The sequence below is a fragment of the Trichechus manatus genome, unplaced genomic scaffold, assembly GCF_000243295.1.
Source record: "Trichechus manatus latirostris isolate Lorelei unplaced genomic scaffold, TriManLat1.0 scaffold00170, whole genome shotgun sequence".
NCBI classification, from domain to species: domain Eukaryota; kingdom Metazoa; phylum Chordata; class Mammalia; order Sirenia; family Trichechidae; genus Trichechus; species Trichechus manatus.
In genome coordinates this window covers 1146296-1163283 of record NW_004444106.1, presented here as the reverse complement: position 1 = coordinate 1163283, position 16988 = coordinate 1146296, and the positions used below count along the sequence as shown (strand labels likewise).

The following is a 16988-nucleotide window of genomic DNA, read 5'->3' as shown; positions in this document are numbered from 1 at the left end:
CCCTATAGGACAGAGTAGAACTGCGGCGCCTCTAGGTGGACTCAAACCTCCAACTTTTCGGTTAGCTGTCAAGCACGTTAACTGCTTGCACCACCCACCACTCCAGGGGCTTTTTATTTGCATTCATGGGTGTGCAGCCATCGCGGGTGGCCTGAAGGCCTTTTACAGCCAGGACAGGCGCTGGCCACTCCGAAAGGGAAAATAAAAGAGCTGACATCTGTTTCCTGAAGGAGCTATTTGAGATGCTGGGTCTTTTGGTAAAAACCAGAGAAACGCGGATGAGTCAGCAGTGGTGGCTGACCACCTTCCCTGCCCTGTCCAGCCTCCATTCACGCCCATGTGCTACGCCCCACCTCCCCACAGCCACCTCCTCTGGGGAGCTCTCCTGGGTCTCCCAGCCCCGGGCAGCTCCCCTTCAGTTGGACTCCTGGAATTCCCCATGCCCAGAAATCCCAGCTCTGATCACTAATGTCTTTCCCTCGGGCTGTGACTTCTCATCTTTCAGGGGCTGCCATCCCTGGCTCTCGCTCTTTTTTGCCTCCACCGAAGCCCTCAGAATACATGGTGCCCTCTGAGGACCTAGTGATTGTTGCAAAACAATCTCCAAGGAGAGTCATTACAAAAGGAGAAACTGAGGTTAGGCCAAAGGCAGGACTTCCTCACTCTCAGGGTTGGGAGCCAGCCAAGGCAGACAGCATTGGAAACAAAGGCTGGAGTCTCTCATCCCCCAGGAAGGGCTTGAAGGCCCAAGCCCGTGGGCTGGGTCATTTTGGGACATGAGCACCCCATTTCTGGTTAACAGAGTTCTCTGGTTGAATGGGTTCTGGCTAAGAGAGAGCAAGCTCTTTGACCTTGTCAGCCTCAAGTAAAGAGAAGCCACAGACTCTGGCCCCATAGCCTCCAGCCATGCTCCTGCTAGGCTCTGTCGAGGGAGATGGCCCCCTCCCCATCTGCAGGCCCTCGAGGCAGCTACTTACCACCCTGAAGCATCAGCAGCAGGAAGGGGGTGGCCCAGCCACTCAGCATGCTGACTCCCACACCCTGGAAAAGACGCAAGGGTTTGTTTTTGTTTTGCTCTTTACAAGAGCAGATTGACAGGTCTCTTCTCCTGCAGAGCTGCTGGTGGGTTCAAACCACCGACCTTTCCGTTAGCAGCCAAGTGCTTAATGATTGCAACACCAGGGCTCCATCATAATGTCATTGGCAGAATTAAATTAGTCAATACTTCTAAAACATTTAAAACAGTGCCTGGCACATAAACCAAAACCCGTAGTCGCTAAGTCGATTCTGACTCATAGTGACCTTATAGGACAGAGTAGAACTTCCAAGGAGTGGCTGGTGGGTTTGAACTGCTGACCTATTGATTAGCAGCCAAGCTCTTAACCAGTGCACCACTAGGGCTCACATAGTAGGTGTTATTTAACTGTTTCTTAAGCAAAACAGTCAACTTACCATAAAACTAAATACAATGAAATGTAAAAACTAAATATAAGGAAAACCAAAGACTGCATTTTAGCAGGATACTGTTGCCTTCCTAGTACTCATGGGAGTTAGGTGATTTGCTTTGCCTTTGTTAAAAAAGAAGGATCAGAGGGTATCAGATCAGTGTTTAAGGCATACTAGCAACAAACTGAGACTCATCCCTCCATCATCAGGACTGACGGGCTGAAAAGTATCTAACTCTCTCACTACAGGGCTCAGGGACATTTCATGCTAAAATAAGCCCCTGGCTTTTGGACATCAGCCTTGAACGATGACTGCTTCTCCATCATGCCCTATTTGGGCTCCTACAGCACCAAGTGGGGACTCCTCCCTGTCCCACTGCCCACCCTGCCATAAGTCCATCCTTCTGAGTCTTCCCACTCGGGCAACAACTTACTCCCCAGTGCCAAGCAGAGACCTCCATGCAGATCAGATGACCAGGTGTGTTTCTTGAATGAAGGACAGAGGTGCCCTAAGGGCTTTCCTGCTATGGGAGCCCCTGCAGCTCTCTGTCCCTTGGGGCTCCTGCTAAGGGGAAGAGCCCCTGACTTGGAGTTCGTTGGGTCCCAGCTGTGAGTCCTTGGACAAGTTACCTGACCCCTCTGATCCTCAGTTTGCTCATTTGTAAAATGTGGGTCATGAATCTGTACTGTAAGTTTGTTGCAAGCACTAAAGAAATACTCCACATGAAGCACTCCACACAGTGCTGGGTTGCTGGATGGGATGGGGTCCTGGAGAGGGGCTTATCCGCCAGGCTCTAAACAAACAAACAAAAACCCGTCGCTGTCGAGTCGATTCTGACTCCTAGCGACCCTGCAGGACAGAGTCGAACTGCCCATAGGGTTTCCAAGGAGCGGCTGGTGGATTCCAACGGCCGACTTTTTGGTTAGCAGCCAAGCTTTTACCCATTGCACCACCAGGGCTCCTAAACCAAAAAAAATCCATTGTCATCGAGTCGATTCCAACTCATAGCTGGGATTGTGGTAATTCAGACTAAAAATTAGCCAGATTTCAGAAGCTTCTGGGGAAGTAGAGAGGATTCCGACCAAAAAACCAAACCCACTGCCATCAGGTCACTTTGAGTTAGAATTGACTCAACGGCAATGGGTTTTAGAGAGGCTTGGGGATAGGAAATCAGATAGTGGTAAGTCCTTTGGAGACCATGAAGAGCTAAACTTCCCCAGTCAACAGGGTATTGTAAATAAAAACCACAATGACATACTATTTTAAGTTTATCAGATTGGCAAAAACTAGAAGGTTTGACATCACATGTTGCTGAGATAAGGTGTGACAGTGACTCTCATTCACAGGTAGGGGAGATGTGAACTGGTACAAATGGTCTGGCAAACAGTTTGGCAGGATCTAATAAATATGAACAAGCGCCTACCCTAAGAACTAGCAACTTCATACCTCCGTACACTCCTAAAGAAACTCTTGCATGTGTGCACAAGAAGCATACAGATCAATGTTTGTAGCAGCATTGATATCAATAGTGAAAAACTGGAAACAACCTAAATGTCCATCAGCAGGAGAATGGCAACATAAATCATGGCCTAATCACTCATGTGAAAATGAATCCCTTACAGCTACACAACAAAAAGCCAATGACTCTCACAATCAAAATGTGGACAGAAGAAAAGTAAGTTAGAGAAGAACATATACATGATAGTACCATCTATGTCACAAAAAAAACCTAGAAGACAATTCTATATGTTGTTTAGGTGAACACACATAAGTCATAAAAGTACAAAGAAATTCATGGAGATGGTAAACATCAAATTTAGAATAGTGTAGAAAAAGAGTAAAAGTGATGAGGATGGATGTTTAGGGGCCTCAACAGTGTTGTTTAAGCTGAGTGTTAGGCACTATTGATGATATTATTGATTATATTGTTCCTATGCCTTTTTGCATGTCTAACCGAGCTCATAACATTTTAAATGTAAGTGATTCTTGGTTTTACAAAGTATGTGCGGAGGAGACACTTCCACTTTGGTTATGACGGAGTAGCTGGTATGAGACTAATCCTTCCACTGAGAACAACTACCAGAACAAGGGGAAAACAAAATGTTGGAAAGCAACCAAGTTAGGCAGTACTTGAGGGGCCACTAGGACGGCTATAGTAAAATAAAAAAATAAATAACATTTAAAAACAAATAGAAAATAACAAGTACTGGCAAGGATGGGGAGAAACTGGAACTCTTATATATTGTGGATGGCAAAGTACAATGGTTTCTTTGCTGTGGAACAGTTTTGCGGTTCCTCAAAAAGATAAACATAGAGCGTCCATAGGACCCAGCAAGTCCACTACTAGGGATACATCCAATAGAATTGAAAACATATGACAACAAAAAATACTTATACATAAATGTTTATAACATACCAGCCAAAAAGCAGAAACAACCCAAGTGGCCATCAACTGGTGAATGGATAAACAAGGTGTGGTATATATCCATACAATGGAATATTAGTAAGTCTTATAAAGAAATGAAATATTGATACATGGTACAACATGGATGAACCTTGACAGCATTATGCTAAGTGAACAAATGAGACCCAAAGGACACATATTTTATGATCCCACTTATATGAAATATCTAGAATAGACAAATGCACAGAGACAGAAAATAGATTATAGTGGTTGCCAGGGGCTGGGGCTGAGGGGAACAGGAAGTGACTGCTCATGGGTATGGGGTTTCTTTCTGGAGTGATGAAAATGTTCTAGAAGTAGATAGTGGTGTTAGTTGCATATATTAAAAAGCACTGAACTGTACACTTTAAAAGCGTGAATTCTGTGGTTTGTGAATTACACCCAAATTTAATTTTTCAAAAAAATGAAGGCAAAGTAAAAATATTTTTCACACACACACAAAAAAAACGTGGGGTGGAGGGGGCAGTGGGCTGAGAGAATTTGTCACTGTTAAACCTGTCTCAAAAGATATGCAAAAGTGAGTTTTCGGGGCAAAAGAAAAATAATCCCAGATGGGAGGCAAGGTATGAAGAGCAACAGAGAATACTATAAATATAAATTCACATTAATTGCTTAAAACAATAACGAGAATGTCTTATGAAGTTTAAACTATATATAGAATTAAAATGCATGACCACGATACTTCAAAAGTAAGAAAGGGTGAATAGAGTTAAAGGTCCTTGTATTTTCTGGTTAAGTGGTAAAAGTACTAATTTAAGGTAGATTCTAAAAAAATCAAGGACGTGTGTTGTAATCTCTAAGATAATCATAGACTGATAATTTTTAAAATTGACTCACCTTAAAAAGAGGATGAGGAAGAAGAAAATGGGAACAAAGGACAGATGACATAAAAAGAAAACAACAGCAAAAGGGTAAACTTTATCCCAAACACATTTGTGCTTATGTTAATGTAAATGAAGTAAACACTGGAATTAAAAGCCATAACTTTGATGACAATGCTTGACATTAAAAGGAAGTAAAAGAATATAGGTCAATTTCTCTCATGAATGTAGACGCAAAAATCCTAAACAAAATATTAACAAATCAAAACTAGTTATATATGCAAAAATAGATAATACATCATTATCACATGGGGTTTATTTCAGGAATGCAAGGTTAGTTTGACATATGAAAATCAGAACTCTAGTTCACCACATTAACAGAATAAAGAAGAAAATGTATATGATTATTTAATAGGTTCAGAAAACACATTCGATAAATTGCCAACACCCCTTCATATGATTAAAAAAAACTCTCAGAAAACCATGAATAGAAGGAATCTTCTTTAATCTGATAGAGGGCATACGTGCGCGCGCGCGCACACACGCACGCACGCACAAACTATATATAGCTGACATTATCCTTAGTAGTCAAATACTGAACACTTGCTCCCTGAGGTCAAGAAAAAGACAACAATGTCTTGTACTGGAGGTCATAGTCAATACAGTAATGCAAGAAAAATAAATAAATTTAGATAAGTTAGAAAACTATAAAGATGGAATGATGTAAGATTTGAGTATCTAGAAAAATCAAAGAAACCCAACAGATAAACTATTGACAACAAGGCTGTGGGGATGAATAGCCTTAGCAGAAGCAGGGTGAATTCAAGGATCAATATAAAAAACTATTGTATTTCTATACACTAACCACAAACATGAAATTTTAAAAATTATACAATTTACATTAGCATAAAAAAAATATACCCAAGAGTAACTCTGGTGAACCATGTGTATGACCTTTACACAGAAAACTACAAGATACTACTAAGATAAATTAAAGAAAATATAAATAAATGGAGGGACATACTATGTTCATGAATCAGAAATTTCAATATTTTAAAGATTCAGTTCTCCCCAAATTGAACTAAAGTTTCAGTGAAACCCCAAGATTCCAACAAATAAAAAAATCCCAGCAAGGGTTTGACAGTTTATTTCTAAAATTTATATGGAAATGCAAAGGCCGGAGAATAATTTAGAAAAGGTTGAAGAAGAATATCAAGACTTATAGTTAATAAAGTATGGCATTGATGCAAGGAAAAATAAACTGGCTAATGGAAAAGAATAGAGTGCAGGAATAGACTCACATATAAAAACCCATTGCTGTTGAGTCGATTTCGACTCACAGCAACTCTATAGGACAGAGCAGAACTGCCCCACAGGGTTTCCAAGGCTGTAATCTTTACAGAAGCAGACTGTCACATCTTTCTCCCATGGAGCAGCTGGTGGGTTCAAACCATTGACCTTTTGGTTAGCAGCCAAGCGCTTAACCACTGTGCCACCAGGGCTTCTTAACTCACATACAGCCCTTTGATTTTCAACAAAGGCACCACTGCAAAGCAGTGGGAAAAGTATGATACATTTTTTTAATTAATTTTATATCCATATAGAAAAAATAAAACTTGACCCCCCTACCTCACATCATACATAAAAAATCAATTCCAGATAGACTGTAGACCTAAATGTGAAAGGGAAAACACTAAAGCTTCTAGAATAAAACGTAAGATGATATCTTCATGACCTTAGAGCAGGCAACATTTCTTAAACAGCACACAGAAAGGTCTAACAATAAAGAAAAAGAATTTTTGTATAAGAGACTAACTTGAAATGTAAACTTTCACTTAAACTACAACAATAAACAAACCAAAAAAAAAAAAAAGATTGATAAATTGAACTTCTTTAAAATTAAGAATTTTAAGAGAATAGATAGACAGACAGATATCTAACAAAAGTCTTGTATCAAGAATATATAAAGAACTCCCACAAAACAATAAAAAAGAAAGGAAGAAAAAACAGAGAACCTACTTTTTAAAAAATAAACAAAAGGCTTAAACAGACACTTCACAAAAGAGAACATCCAAATGGCCAAAAAGCATACAAAAAGGTGCTCAGAATCATTATTCATCAAGGAAACGCAAATTTACATCCCAATATGATACCACTACACACCAATCCAAAACGGCTACAATGAAAAAAGACAGACAATTCCAAGTGCTGGAAAAGATATGGAGTAACTGAAACTCTCAATCTCTAATATTCGGGTAGGAGTGTAAATTGGTGCAATCACTTTGGAAAACTTTTCCTGAACTAGAGACCCAACAATTCCATTTCTAGGTTATATTCCAAAGAGAAATGTGTAAATAAATACACCAGCAGATCTGTACCATACTGTTCATAAAACCCACTGCCGTGGAGTTGATTCCAACTCACAGTGACCCTGTAGGGCAGAGCAAACTGCCCCAGAGGGTTTCCAAGGCTGTAATCTTTACGGAAGCAGACTGCCACATCTTTCTCCTGCGGAGTGGCTAGTGGGTCTGAACCGCCGATCTTGTGGTTAGCAGCTAAGCACTTAACCGCTGTGCCACCAGGGCTCCTTATAATGTTTATAGCACCATTATTTACAACTTCCCCAATCTGGAAACAACCCAATTTCTTGGCTTCCCTGTATCTTCATTACCTCACTGATTATTCAGGGAATGAGATCTGTTTAGCTCCTCAAATCAGTCATCATCTCTAATGCAACCCAGGTAGGGTTGTGGGTTGAAAGTGAAAGGTGAGGGTGTGGCAAAAGCAAAATGTTCCCACAGGGATCAAGAAGAAATGGGGTAGGTGAGGAGGGACTCCCCAGAAGTGTCAGAAACAGCAGCCAACAGGTCACCAGAAGGAGAAGTATCAAAACTGAGGGACTTCCCAAGAGGGAACACAGAACAAAGAGCTCCTGGGTTCTCCAGTCTTTGAGGGCTTCTGCTGGACCTTCTTCCTGGACCTCGTCCCTGACCTCTCTGGTGTGACCCCTCCAATCAGTCGTCACACCAACCACATCATTCCCTGGCTTCCCAGTCTCCTCCAGAGAAAAGAGTATTCAAGACCTTTCAGGATCTGGTCCGCAACAACCCATTCCCTCTGTCCCCCAGTTTTCATCCTGGACTCTAGCTACACCAGATTCCTAACAGCTCCACCAAGGTGTCCCATTTGTCTGGCTTCCAGGCTTCACACGTGCTGTCTCAGTCACCGGAACTCTCTACCCTCCTTGGCCAACTGTCATCTCCTACTCTATCTTCAAAATCCAATTCAAATGTCATGTCATCTCCTTTGTAAATCTCTTTTGACCTCTCCAAGGAGTGTGAGCCACTGCTTCCTCTGGGGCCCACCCCTCCACCAGGCACACAGCTCTACATTCTGAGCACCTCTAGGCAGCATCCATGCTCTCTCCTTTACTGCTAAATAACCAATGACCAGCCAGTGCCCAACACATAGTAGGTGCTCAAAACTCTTGGTAAATGAATGACTAATGAAAGAGAAAGCTTCCTAATGTAGTGGATTGTGAAGGTTACCTTTAATGTTAAAACCTATGTATACTACTGTCTTAGTTATCTAGTGCTGCTATAACAGAAATACTACAAGTGGATGGCTTTAAGGAACAGAAATTTATTCTCTCACAGTTTAGGAGGCTATAAGTCCAAATTCAGGGTACCAGCTCCAGGGGGAGGCTTTCTCTCTCTGTTGGCTCTGGGCGAAAGTCCTTGTCATCAATCTTTTCCTAGTCTAGCAGCTTCTCAGCACAGGGACCCCAGGTCCAAGTGGACGTGCTCCACTCCTGGCTCTTCCTGCTTGGTGGTAATGAGGTCCCTCTCCTCTGTCCTCACTTCTCACTTTTATATCTCAAAAGAGATTGACTCAACATACAACCTAAGCCTGTAGATTGTGTCCTGACTCATTCACATAACTGCCTCTAATCCTGCCTCATTAACACCCTAGAGTTAGGATTTACAACACATAGGATAGTCAGATCACAAAATGGAGGACAACCACATAATACTGGGAATCGTGGCCTAGCCAAGTTGACACACATTTTGGTGGGACACAATTCAATCCATAACAACTTTATTCCAAGCTTAAATCTTACTCTTTTTGACTCCTTTTTCTTAAATTCAGTGCATCGAGGGCCTCTATGTACAGGATGAGGGTAAAAGCTCCAAGGCTCCAACTATTTTTCCAACTCAGGGCCCTTACACATGTTGTTGCCTCTGCCAGAACACCTTTTATCTGCTTCTTTGAAGGACTGCCTTTCTCAGCCTTCAGGTTTCAGTCTCAGCATTGCTTCCTCAGAGGCCGTCTGCTCTGTCTGAAGTGGGTCTTCCCTGAGGCTCCATGTGGCACACACCCCGTTGTTTGTCTCCTTCATAGCACTTGTAATTCTGTGACTCAGTAATGTGCCGATTCTGTGTTTATGACCTGTCTCTGTCCTGGAGCATAAGCTCCCAGAGGTAAGGGAACTTACCCATTTTGATCACCACTGTATCTCCACTACATAGAATGGATCCTGGAACACGGTAGGTGCTCAGTTAGGAGCTGAAGAATGGATGAATGAATGAGGCTGAGAACTGCTGTGTCTAGCTATAGAAGAGTGTCAGAAGCAGCCCCTTAGAGAGGTCTTGGCTTCTCCACCAGGCTTGTCACTGTCCCCAGGAACTCTCCAGCCTTCCCCCCATCCCACTCCTACCTCTTGGCAACACTCGCAGCTCCCACAGTCTAAGTGATTCTGACTAATGTCATCAGACTAGTAACAAGGAACTTTCAGAGAGGGACGGGGACTTGCCTAGGTTCACACGGTGAATTCTTAGCCAAGTGGCGCTCTCAGGCTAGGGAAGAAACAGCCCAGTGGTCTGGGTCAGAAAGGAGGCTCTGTTAGTAACTCACAGTGAGACCTTGGGCAAGTCTCTCCCTTTCTCTGAGTCTCAGTTTTCCTTATCTAGAGGATGGGGGCAGAGGCCCTGGCCTGGCTGAGGGAGTGTGAGGCAGGTGCTGGGCACGCTGTAGACATATGGCTAACATTAGTTGTTCTTTAAATTTTTTTGGCCAGTGGTGAAGGGTGGGTTATGGGTGTCTGAGGACAGCTGCACCAGGGCCCTGGGAACTTGGGGGGAAGGGCCTGTCTTTTCCTAGCCTGTGCAACCTCTCAGCCTATCAGCCTCTCTGTCTCTCCCAGCCAGACGGTAAATCCCCCATTCATGCAGCCTCTCCCTCCTGAAACTTCTTCCAGCCTGTGCAACCTCTCATAGCTGAGCAGCTGAGCACACCTAGCAATCTCTCTTTCCTTCCTGTGCAACCTCTACTCATTCTGCAGTGTCTACCAGCCTGGGCACCCTTGCCTGGACTATGCAACCTCTCAGCTCCTGTAGGCCCACCTCACTCCAGTCCCATTTCCCCCAGACCAGGAGGGGCTGCCTTGGGCAGCCTGGCCCCAAGTAAGGCAGAGGAAGAATGGGCCCCGAGGTGGGAATGTGGGGGGCTGTGGGCAGGGCCTCTTGACCCAGCAGGCCGCACCAGCCTGCCCCAGCCCAGGCCTAAGGGGGCTGAGTATGACTAATTTGTACTGGAGAGTATTTGCAGGCCCCAGGCCCACTTGGCAGTTGAGGAAATCCAGATCCAGAGAGGCCCAGAGCCTTGTCTGTGGTCACACAGCACGGAAAGCCAGGCCTGATCCAGGAGCCAGGCTGGTGCTCTTGTCCCACCTTCCCGGGGCCGATTTGGGCCACTGGGTCCCTCCTGGGGGCTGCAGTGGCCAGCAGGCCAGTTGGAGTCGGTCTCTGCTACAGATATTGTGGCCAGTTGGGGCCCTCACGTGGGGCCCCTGCCCGCTCCCTGGGGAACATTCTCATGTCGTTTCAGAAGTTCCAGGTTTACTCAGAGCTCTCATTTGAGCTGTTGTGAAAAGTCCCTTTGGCTGGGGGCCAGGGTGGGGAGTGGAGGCGGTGGCACCTGTGAGCTGGGGGTGGGGTCCTTCCAGCTCAGTTCTCCCCCTCCACCCCTCCGGGGGTACTGGAGGCAGAGCAGAGGGGAGCAGTGAGGAAGGGGCCGTGAGGGCGAGAAGACCCTTCTCCTCAAGGCGCTGGGCCTCTCTGGGCTGTGTGTTCTTCTCCCTACCTCTAAATGACTCCCTCGGTGGGCCCTAGCAAGACCCTGCCGGTTGTTAGCTGCCATCCAGTTAGCTCCTGACTCATGGCGACCCTATGCACAAACGAACAAAATGCTGCCCCATCTTGTGCCATCCCATGATAGGCTGGGGATCAAACTGCTGTGATCCATAGGGTTTTCATTAGCTGATTTTCTTCCTAGTCTGTCTTAGTCTGGAAGTTCTGTCGAAACCTGTTCAGTATCATAGCCTGACACGCAGTAGGGCTTAATAAATGCATGCTGAATAAATTCCTCATAATAAAGTCAAGATAGGCGTTTTTATTCCCATATTACAGATGAGGAAACTGAGCCTGAGAGAGGTTGAGTGGCTTATTTGAGGTCACACAGGTACTAAGTGGTGGAGCTGGGACTCGAACCCAGGTCTGGCTGATTCCACAGCTCAAGATTACAACTGGTGGTGTGCTGTGGAGCCAGGTCCAAAGCCCCCACCTGATGCCAGGGACCTCCCAGCCGTGTGGAAAATGGCTAAGTGGTCAGTCCTGCCTGCAGGGATTCTGGAGGCGCTATCTCCACCAGCTGGGGGTACCCCTCTTCCTTTCATTCATGTAGCTGTTGGGCAAAGCTCTGGTGGCAAGGTGGTTAAGCCCTCGGCTGCTAACCAAAAGGTCAGTGGTTAGAAGCCACCAGCCACTCCATGGGAGAAAGATGTCGCAGCCTGCTTCTGTAAAGATTACAGCCTAGAAAACCCTATGGAACAGTTCTACTCTGTCCTATAGGGTCACTATGAGTCGAAATTGACTCAATGGCAACAGGTTTTATCTGTCGGGCACTAGGGAGGCCCTCATGCTTCATAGAACCTGGAGCCTCTCAAAGCTTCTGGTGACCTGCTTTCCTCCCTTCCATCTTCTCTTAAGCTGGCCTCCTTCTCTGGGATGCCCCCAATTTACCGCCCACCAGGCTCCCGCACCTTCTCTTGGCCTGACAACAACCTCACTGGGCAGATAGGAGCCTTTAGCACCTGGGGCTCAAACTTTGCCTTGCTTTTCCAGCCCCCACCCCAATTCTGGCCCCTCAGGGCATAAGGGCTCTCAGCTCCCTCAGCAGAGGGGTTGAATAAGGATCCAGACACCCCCAGGACTGGGCCGGGCAGGACCAGGGCTGTGCTAAACAATGGTGGGGAGCAGAGGACCAGGGGCCTCCCTCCTGGGACTTCCTGCCTGCCATCAGATGCCCAGCCACCCTGACTCCCTTTCTCAGAAGATGCCCCAGGACATGAGTCTTGTTTTTATGTTATCTTATCTTGCGGGTTGTGGCCTTGACATCAGACTGGGGCCCAATCCCAGCTCATGGTGGCATGACCTGGGGCAAGGGGCTCCCGGCTGGGCCTCAGTCTCCTCATCTGTGAAATGGGCTGAGTGAGACCACCAGCCTCACCTGGTATTATCAGGATTATGGGATATCCTGAAGTGCCTGCAGCCTGGTTTGGACAGAACCCAAGAGCCTGGGGGAGGAGGACCCCAGCTCCCCAAGTGTGTCCCTGCACCTTCCTAGAGGCTGGCCTTTCCCCTCCACAGACCTGAGTTACCTCTCAATGCAAACTCCCTTCCAAAAAGGGAAACTGGCATCAGCAATCAACTCTGAGCAGGCCTCCAGCCAGCAGCTTTCAAAGTTTATGCCCTGGAGTTCTCACAAATATTTCCATGAGGGCAGAGCTACTTTTGTTCCATTTTACAGATGAGGAAACTGAAGCTAGAAGAAGTAGAGAGACTCACCCAAGGTCACCCAGCTAGGAAGGCACATGGCCAGATCTTGAATCACCAGGTTTTCCCCACTCCACCATATGCTTATGAAATCCCCCCCTTTGCCCCAGCTGCAAATGTCCTCACAGGGGCAGCTTCCTGCCTTCCTACGACCCCTGCACTGGGCCCCCTGCTCCCGCTGACCCTCAACAAGTCCTCAGTTCCCTGGTCCAGGCGTTTACTCCCCCAGGGGCGTCTTCCAGGAGTGTACCTGCCTGGTTCTTCCATTCCCTTTCTTTCACATGTCAACATTCAATGCATCCTTGGAGTCTCCCTGCCAAGCCCTCCCAGGCGGGACCCACCCTGCTCTCCTCCATGCTCCTCGCACCCCTGGGGTCGCCTCTCCCTTACCGTTGGGTCTGTGCTTTCAGAGAAAGATAGGGAGACAACCCGAGGAAGGCAGCTGCTGGGCCGGGTTGAAGCCCACTGCTGCCTTCTAGTTGAGCCAGCTTGGAAAAATCACTACCTCTCTGAGCCTCGTTTCTTCAACTGTGAAATGGGCCCACCAGTCCCAGCTTCATAGGACTGTGGAAGGAGATAAAACGTAGAACCCGGAACAAAGTTGATGCCCCCCCACCACCACCACTTAAATGAGCCACATAAAAGCATCACACTCACTGTACCTATAGCCACCCGTGCCCAGCTCAGCTGCCCAGAGCCAGGGTGACTGTCGGGCCATGTTTGACCTGGAACTTGCCTGCTGCGCCTTGCCCTTTTAGCAAGCTGTTTCCACAGACGGCTCCTGGGGTCATCTCAGCCAACCTCTGGCCTCCATGCCCCAGGCCTTCTGCAGACCCAGAGAACTCCAGCCACCCTGAGCCGTCTGGCTTCACTGTATGAGGCTTCTGTGCCTGGTGTCCCCTGCTGTGACCAGGGCACAGGTGTCCTCTCACAATCCTTCCCTGTGCCCTGGATGCCTCGGGCAGGGGGTAGGCCTCCAGGACAGAGAGGGCACCCAGCCCAGCCGAGAGCGGACAGGAGTGTGTTACCTGTGGTCCAGCTTCTCCTCGGAAATCCACTCCGGACGCTGGGGGCAGCCTGGGGCTCCCAGGAATGGCGAGGAGCGGCTGGGCTCCGCGCGGGGTGGGTGATGAGGGTCCAAAAGGATGGGCAGGGGTCTGGGGTGGGAATCCACAATCTTCCCCGAGTCATCAAGGAGACAGTCATACGACCTGTCACCCCCACCGACGGACAGCGGGGGCCCCCAGGCAGGTGGCTTATCCCGCACAGAGGCAGCCCACGCGGAGGGAGCAGTCACCTCCAGAGAGGTCACAACACAGACAGAAGATGGACACTGTCAGGCAGGGGCCAGTTGGTTGCACCAAGGGATGGACAGACCGGCAGACAAGGCTGGCCAGTCAGGCAGACACACGGGCAACAAGTCAGACAGATCTCTGCGCGGTAGTCAGCCACACAGGGAGAAGCAGGCCCACAGTCGGCCCCGAGCCCATCGGCCACACTTAGTGGAGGTCATCCAGCAGAGACGACAGTCGGTCTGTCAGGGGCCGCGCGCCGGGCCGCCATCCGCTGGGACGCGTGCGTGTGCTGGGCGAGAAGGCAGAGCAGGATGTGGCAGGCTACCGGCGTCTGGCCGCACACGCGGCCCCGCCCACATGGGCGGGTGAGAAAAAGGTGGGAGGGGACTCGGCCGTGGCGGGCACCCGCGGCTCCCTTTCAAAGGTCACCAGCTAGTGAGACATCTGGGGCCATCAGGGATGACGCCTGCCTCTTGAGAGCGGGTGACATCATCCCCACAGCCCTCACGCCATGACCCATGAGGCAGGCAGGGCGACCGTGAACCACCACTTCTCACAGACGTGGAAACTGAGGTTCGGGAGTGAAGGGGAGGCACAGCTGGGAATATCAACTTCCTGGAAGTCAGAGACCCAAGAAACCCCAGGTCAGCTCAGAGAGGAGACTGAGGGCCACGGGGCCAGAGACTAGGCCAAAGTCTCCATTATAAGTGCCTCTTCCAGAGTTTGCCAACTGGCCTGTCCTACTCATTCGTGCTGCCTGCCAGGCCGGTAGGGGTCTGAGTTTGAGATCCTGGTTCTGGCCTGACCCAGTCCCTCTCTGCTCCCGTTGCCTTTCGATCCGCCTCTGCTGCGGGGCTCCGGGGAGCAGGACCCTGTCCCCAGGTCCTTGAGAAGAGAGCCTCTTGGGCATATGACATCACCTCTCTGAGTGCCTCGCTTTGCCCACCTGACAGACGGGAGCACCTAGTAGACGCAGGAAGGAAGGAGCCCTGGTGGCACAACAGCTGCTAACCAAAAGATTGGCGGTTTGAAACCACCCAGCCTCTCTGGGGGAGAAAAACCTGGCGATCTGCTCCTGTAAAGATTGCAGCCTAGAAAACTCTATGGGGCAGTTCTACTCTGTCACATAGGGTCACTATGAGTCAAAATGGACCCCACGGTGCCCAACAACAACAAGCCCCGAGGGTGGGCACTGGGGACTCAGGAAGCCAAGTTTCCAAAGGAGGATGCATTTTTTTTCCTCATTTTTCTGTCAAAGAAATCGGGGGACAAAATTCAACCACCTCTCGCCCAGCAGTCTCAAAAGAAGAATACAACAACTTCCGCTGCTGCTACTACTGCTATCTTGCATTTCTTAGGCACCTATATGATCGCAGTCTATCCCACAAATGCTATTAGACAGGCAAGATTATTCTCATGCAACAGATGGAGAAACCGAGGTTCAAGTCAAAAAAACCAAACCGGTTGCTGTCGAGTCAATTCTGATTCATAGCGACCTTATAGGAGAGGGTTTCCAAGCAGTGGCTGGTGGATTTGAACTGCCAGCCTTTTGGTTAGCAGCTGAAAGCTTAACTACTGTGCCACCAGGGCTCAGAGGGGTGAAAAGTCACACAAGCTAGGAAATGTCAGAGTTGAGATTCAAACCTGAGTGTACCTGATTCCTGAGCCTACCTTTGGTTGCAGAAATGGGCCCAAGTCAGGATGGAATGTTACTGGGATGGTGGGGGCTATTCTGTGCTGTTTTGATGACTAAGGCTGGCTCAAACACACATGCCTTCTCTCTCCAGCTGACTGTTTTTGGGAAACAACTGTGCAGCTGACCCACAAGACCAGTCCAGGGAAAAAGAGAAAGCATCTTGCTATTTCTTTTCCTTTTTTTCTCTAGCTGTTTTTGAGGAACTTGGTACAAATTCCCCTGTGGCTGATTTGAAAGATGTTTACCCCATAGAGGTTCCCACCCCACCACCGAAATAATTCGTGTTCTCTGGAGAACAAATCTTGGGAGGAAGCGAGTTTTTCTTTCTCTTGCTCTGCAGTACGAATTCTCTGGTGTCATGTATGGGAATTCGTGGTGGTAGAAAGATCAAGAGAAGTAACAGTAAAGCAAGTTAATATTTGCTGAGATATTGCTCTGTATCGGGTCTAAGGACTTGAAAGGTGCGTCGGATCACTTAAGCCTCAGAATAACTCAAGAAGATAGCCATTATCATTAACATCACCATCTTCATCCTTATTTTACAGATGAGGAAACTGAGGCTCAGAGTAATTTATCCAAGGTTATACAGCTGATGAGTAGCAGTTGGGATTTGAATTCAGTCATTTGGGCTCCTGAGCTTACACTGTTCATCACTCACTACACTGCTTCTCGATGTGTGCTAACACAAGGACTTCCTCCCTTCCTCCCTCCCTCCTGCCTACTTTCCTTCCTTCCTCTCCTTCTTTCCACCCACCCACCTATCCGTCCATTCTTCTGTCCATCCACCCACTCATCCATTCTTCTATCCATCCACCCATCCATCCCTTTTCTTCTTCCCTTCCTTCCGTCTTTCCACCAATATTTATTGAGCAAGCTCTTTGGCTATGCACTGTGGATGCCCCACCGAAATATGCATACAATGGCAGCCCTCAGTGAGCCTAGATTCTAGCAAAAAGAAGTAACAGACAAATGAAATTCAAATTGTACTAAGTGTCATAGAAAACAGACTAGAGGTCAAGGTAGTGACAGTTAGGGTAGGGTCAGATAAGATGGACCCAGCCATGAGTAGGAAATATTTCAGACAGTGCAAAGGTCCTAGGGTGGGAAAGAATGCAGCTTGCTCCAGGAACCTGAGAAGAGCAGTGTAGTAGAACAGAGGGAGCAAGCAGGGGATAAGAGGAGGTGAGGCCAGGGAGGCCACACACCATGCACACCACCGCGTGCCTTCCAGAACATGGCAAAGAGGGTGGATTTTGTTCCAAGGGAAGTGGGAAGCCATCAGAGGTTTTCATGGGGAAATGGTTTAATCCAGTTTATGTTTTCAGAAGAGTACTCTGGCTACCCCCTGGGCAATGGTTTAGGGAATGGGTAGGG

At 47.6% G+C, this 16988-nt stretch overlaps 1 protein-coding gene across 2 annotated transcripts in view; it reads right to left on the bottom strand.

Annotated features, from left to right (window-relative positions):
* The window catches only part of IL21R (interleukin 21 receptor), a 30161-nt gene extending 15951 nt beyond the window's left edge, over positions 1–14210 (bottom strand). The window contains exons 1-2 of one of the 2 annotated variants that reach the window (XM_004386594.3): positions 13652–13810; positions 978–1041 (exon numbers count right to left, since the gene is read on the bottom strand). In XM_004386594.3, the coding sequence (XP_004386651.1) occupies positions 978–1026 (49 nt within the window). In that variant the 5' untranslated portion in view covers positions 1027–1041; positions 13652–13810. Of the gene's footprint in view, positions 1–977; positions 1042–13651 lie in introns of both variants that reach the window. The other variant, XM_023741005.1, reaches the window with a different exon arrangement.
* Positions 14211–16988: the final 2778 nt, after the last annotated feature.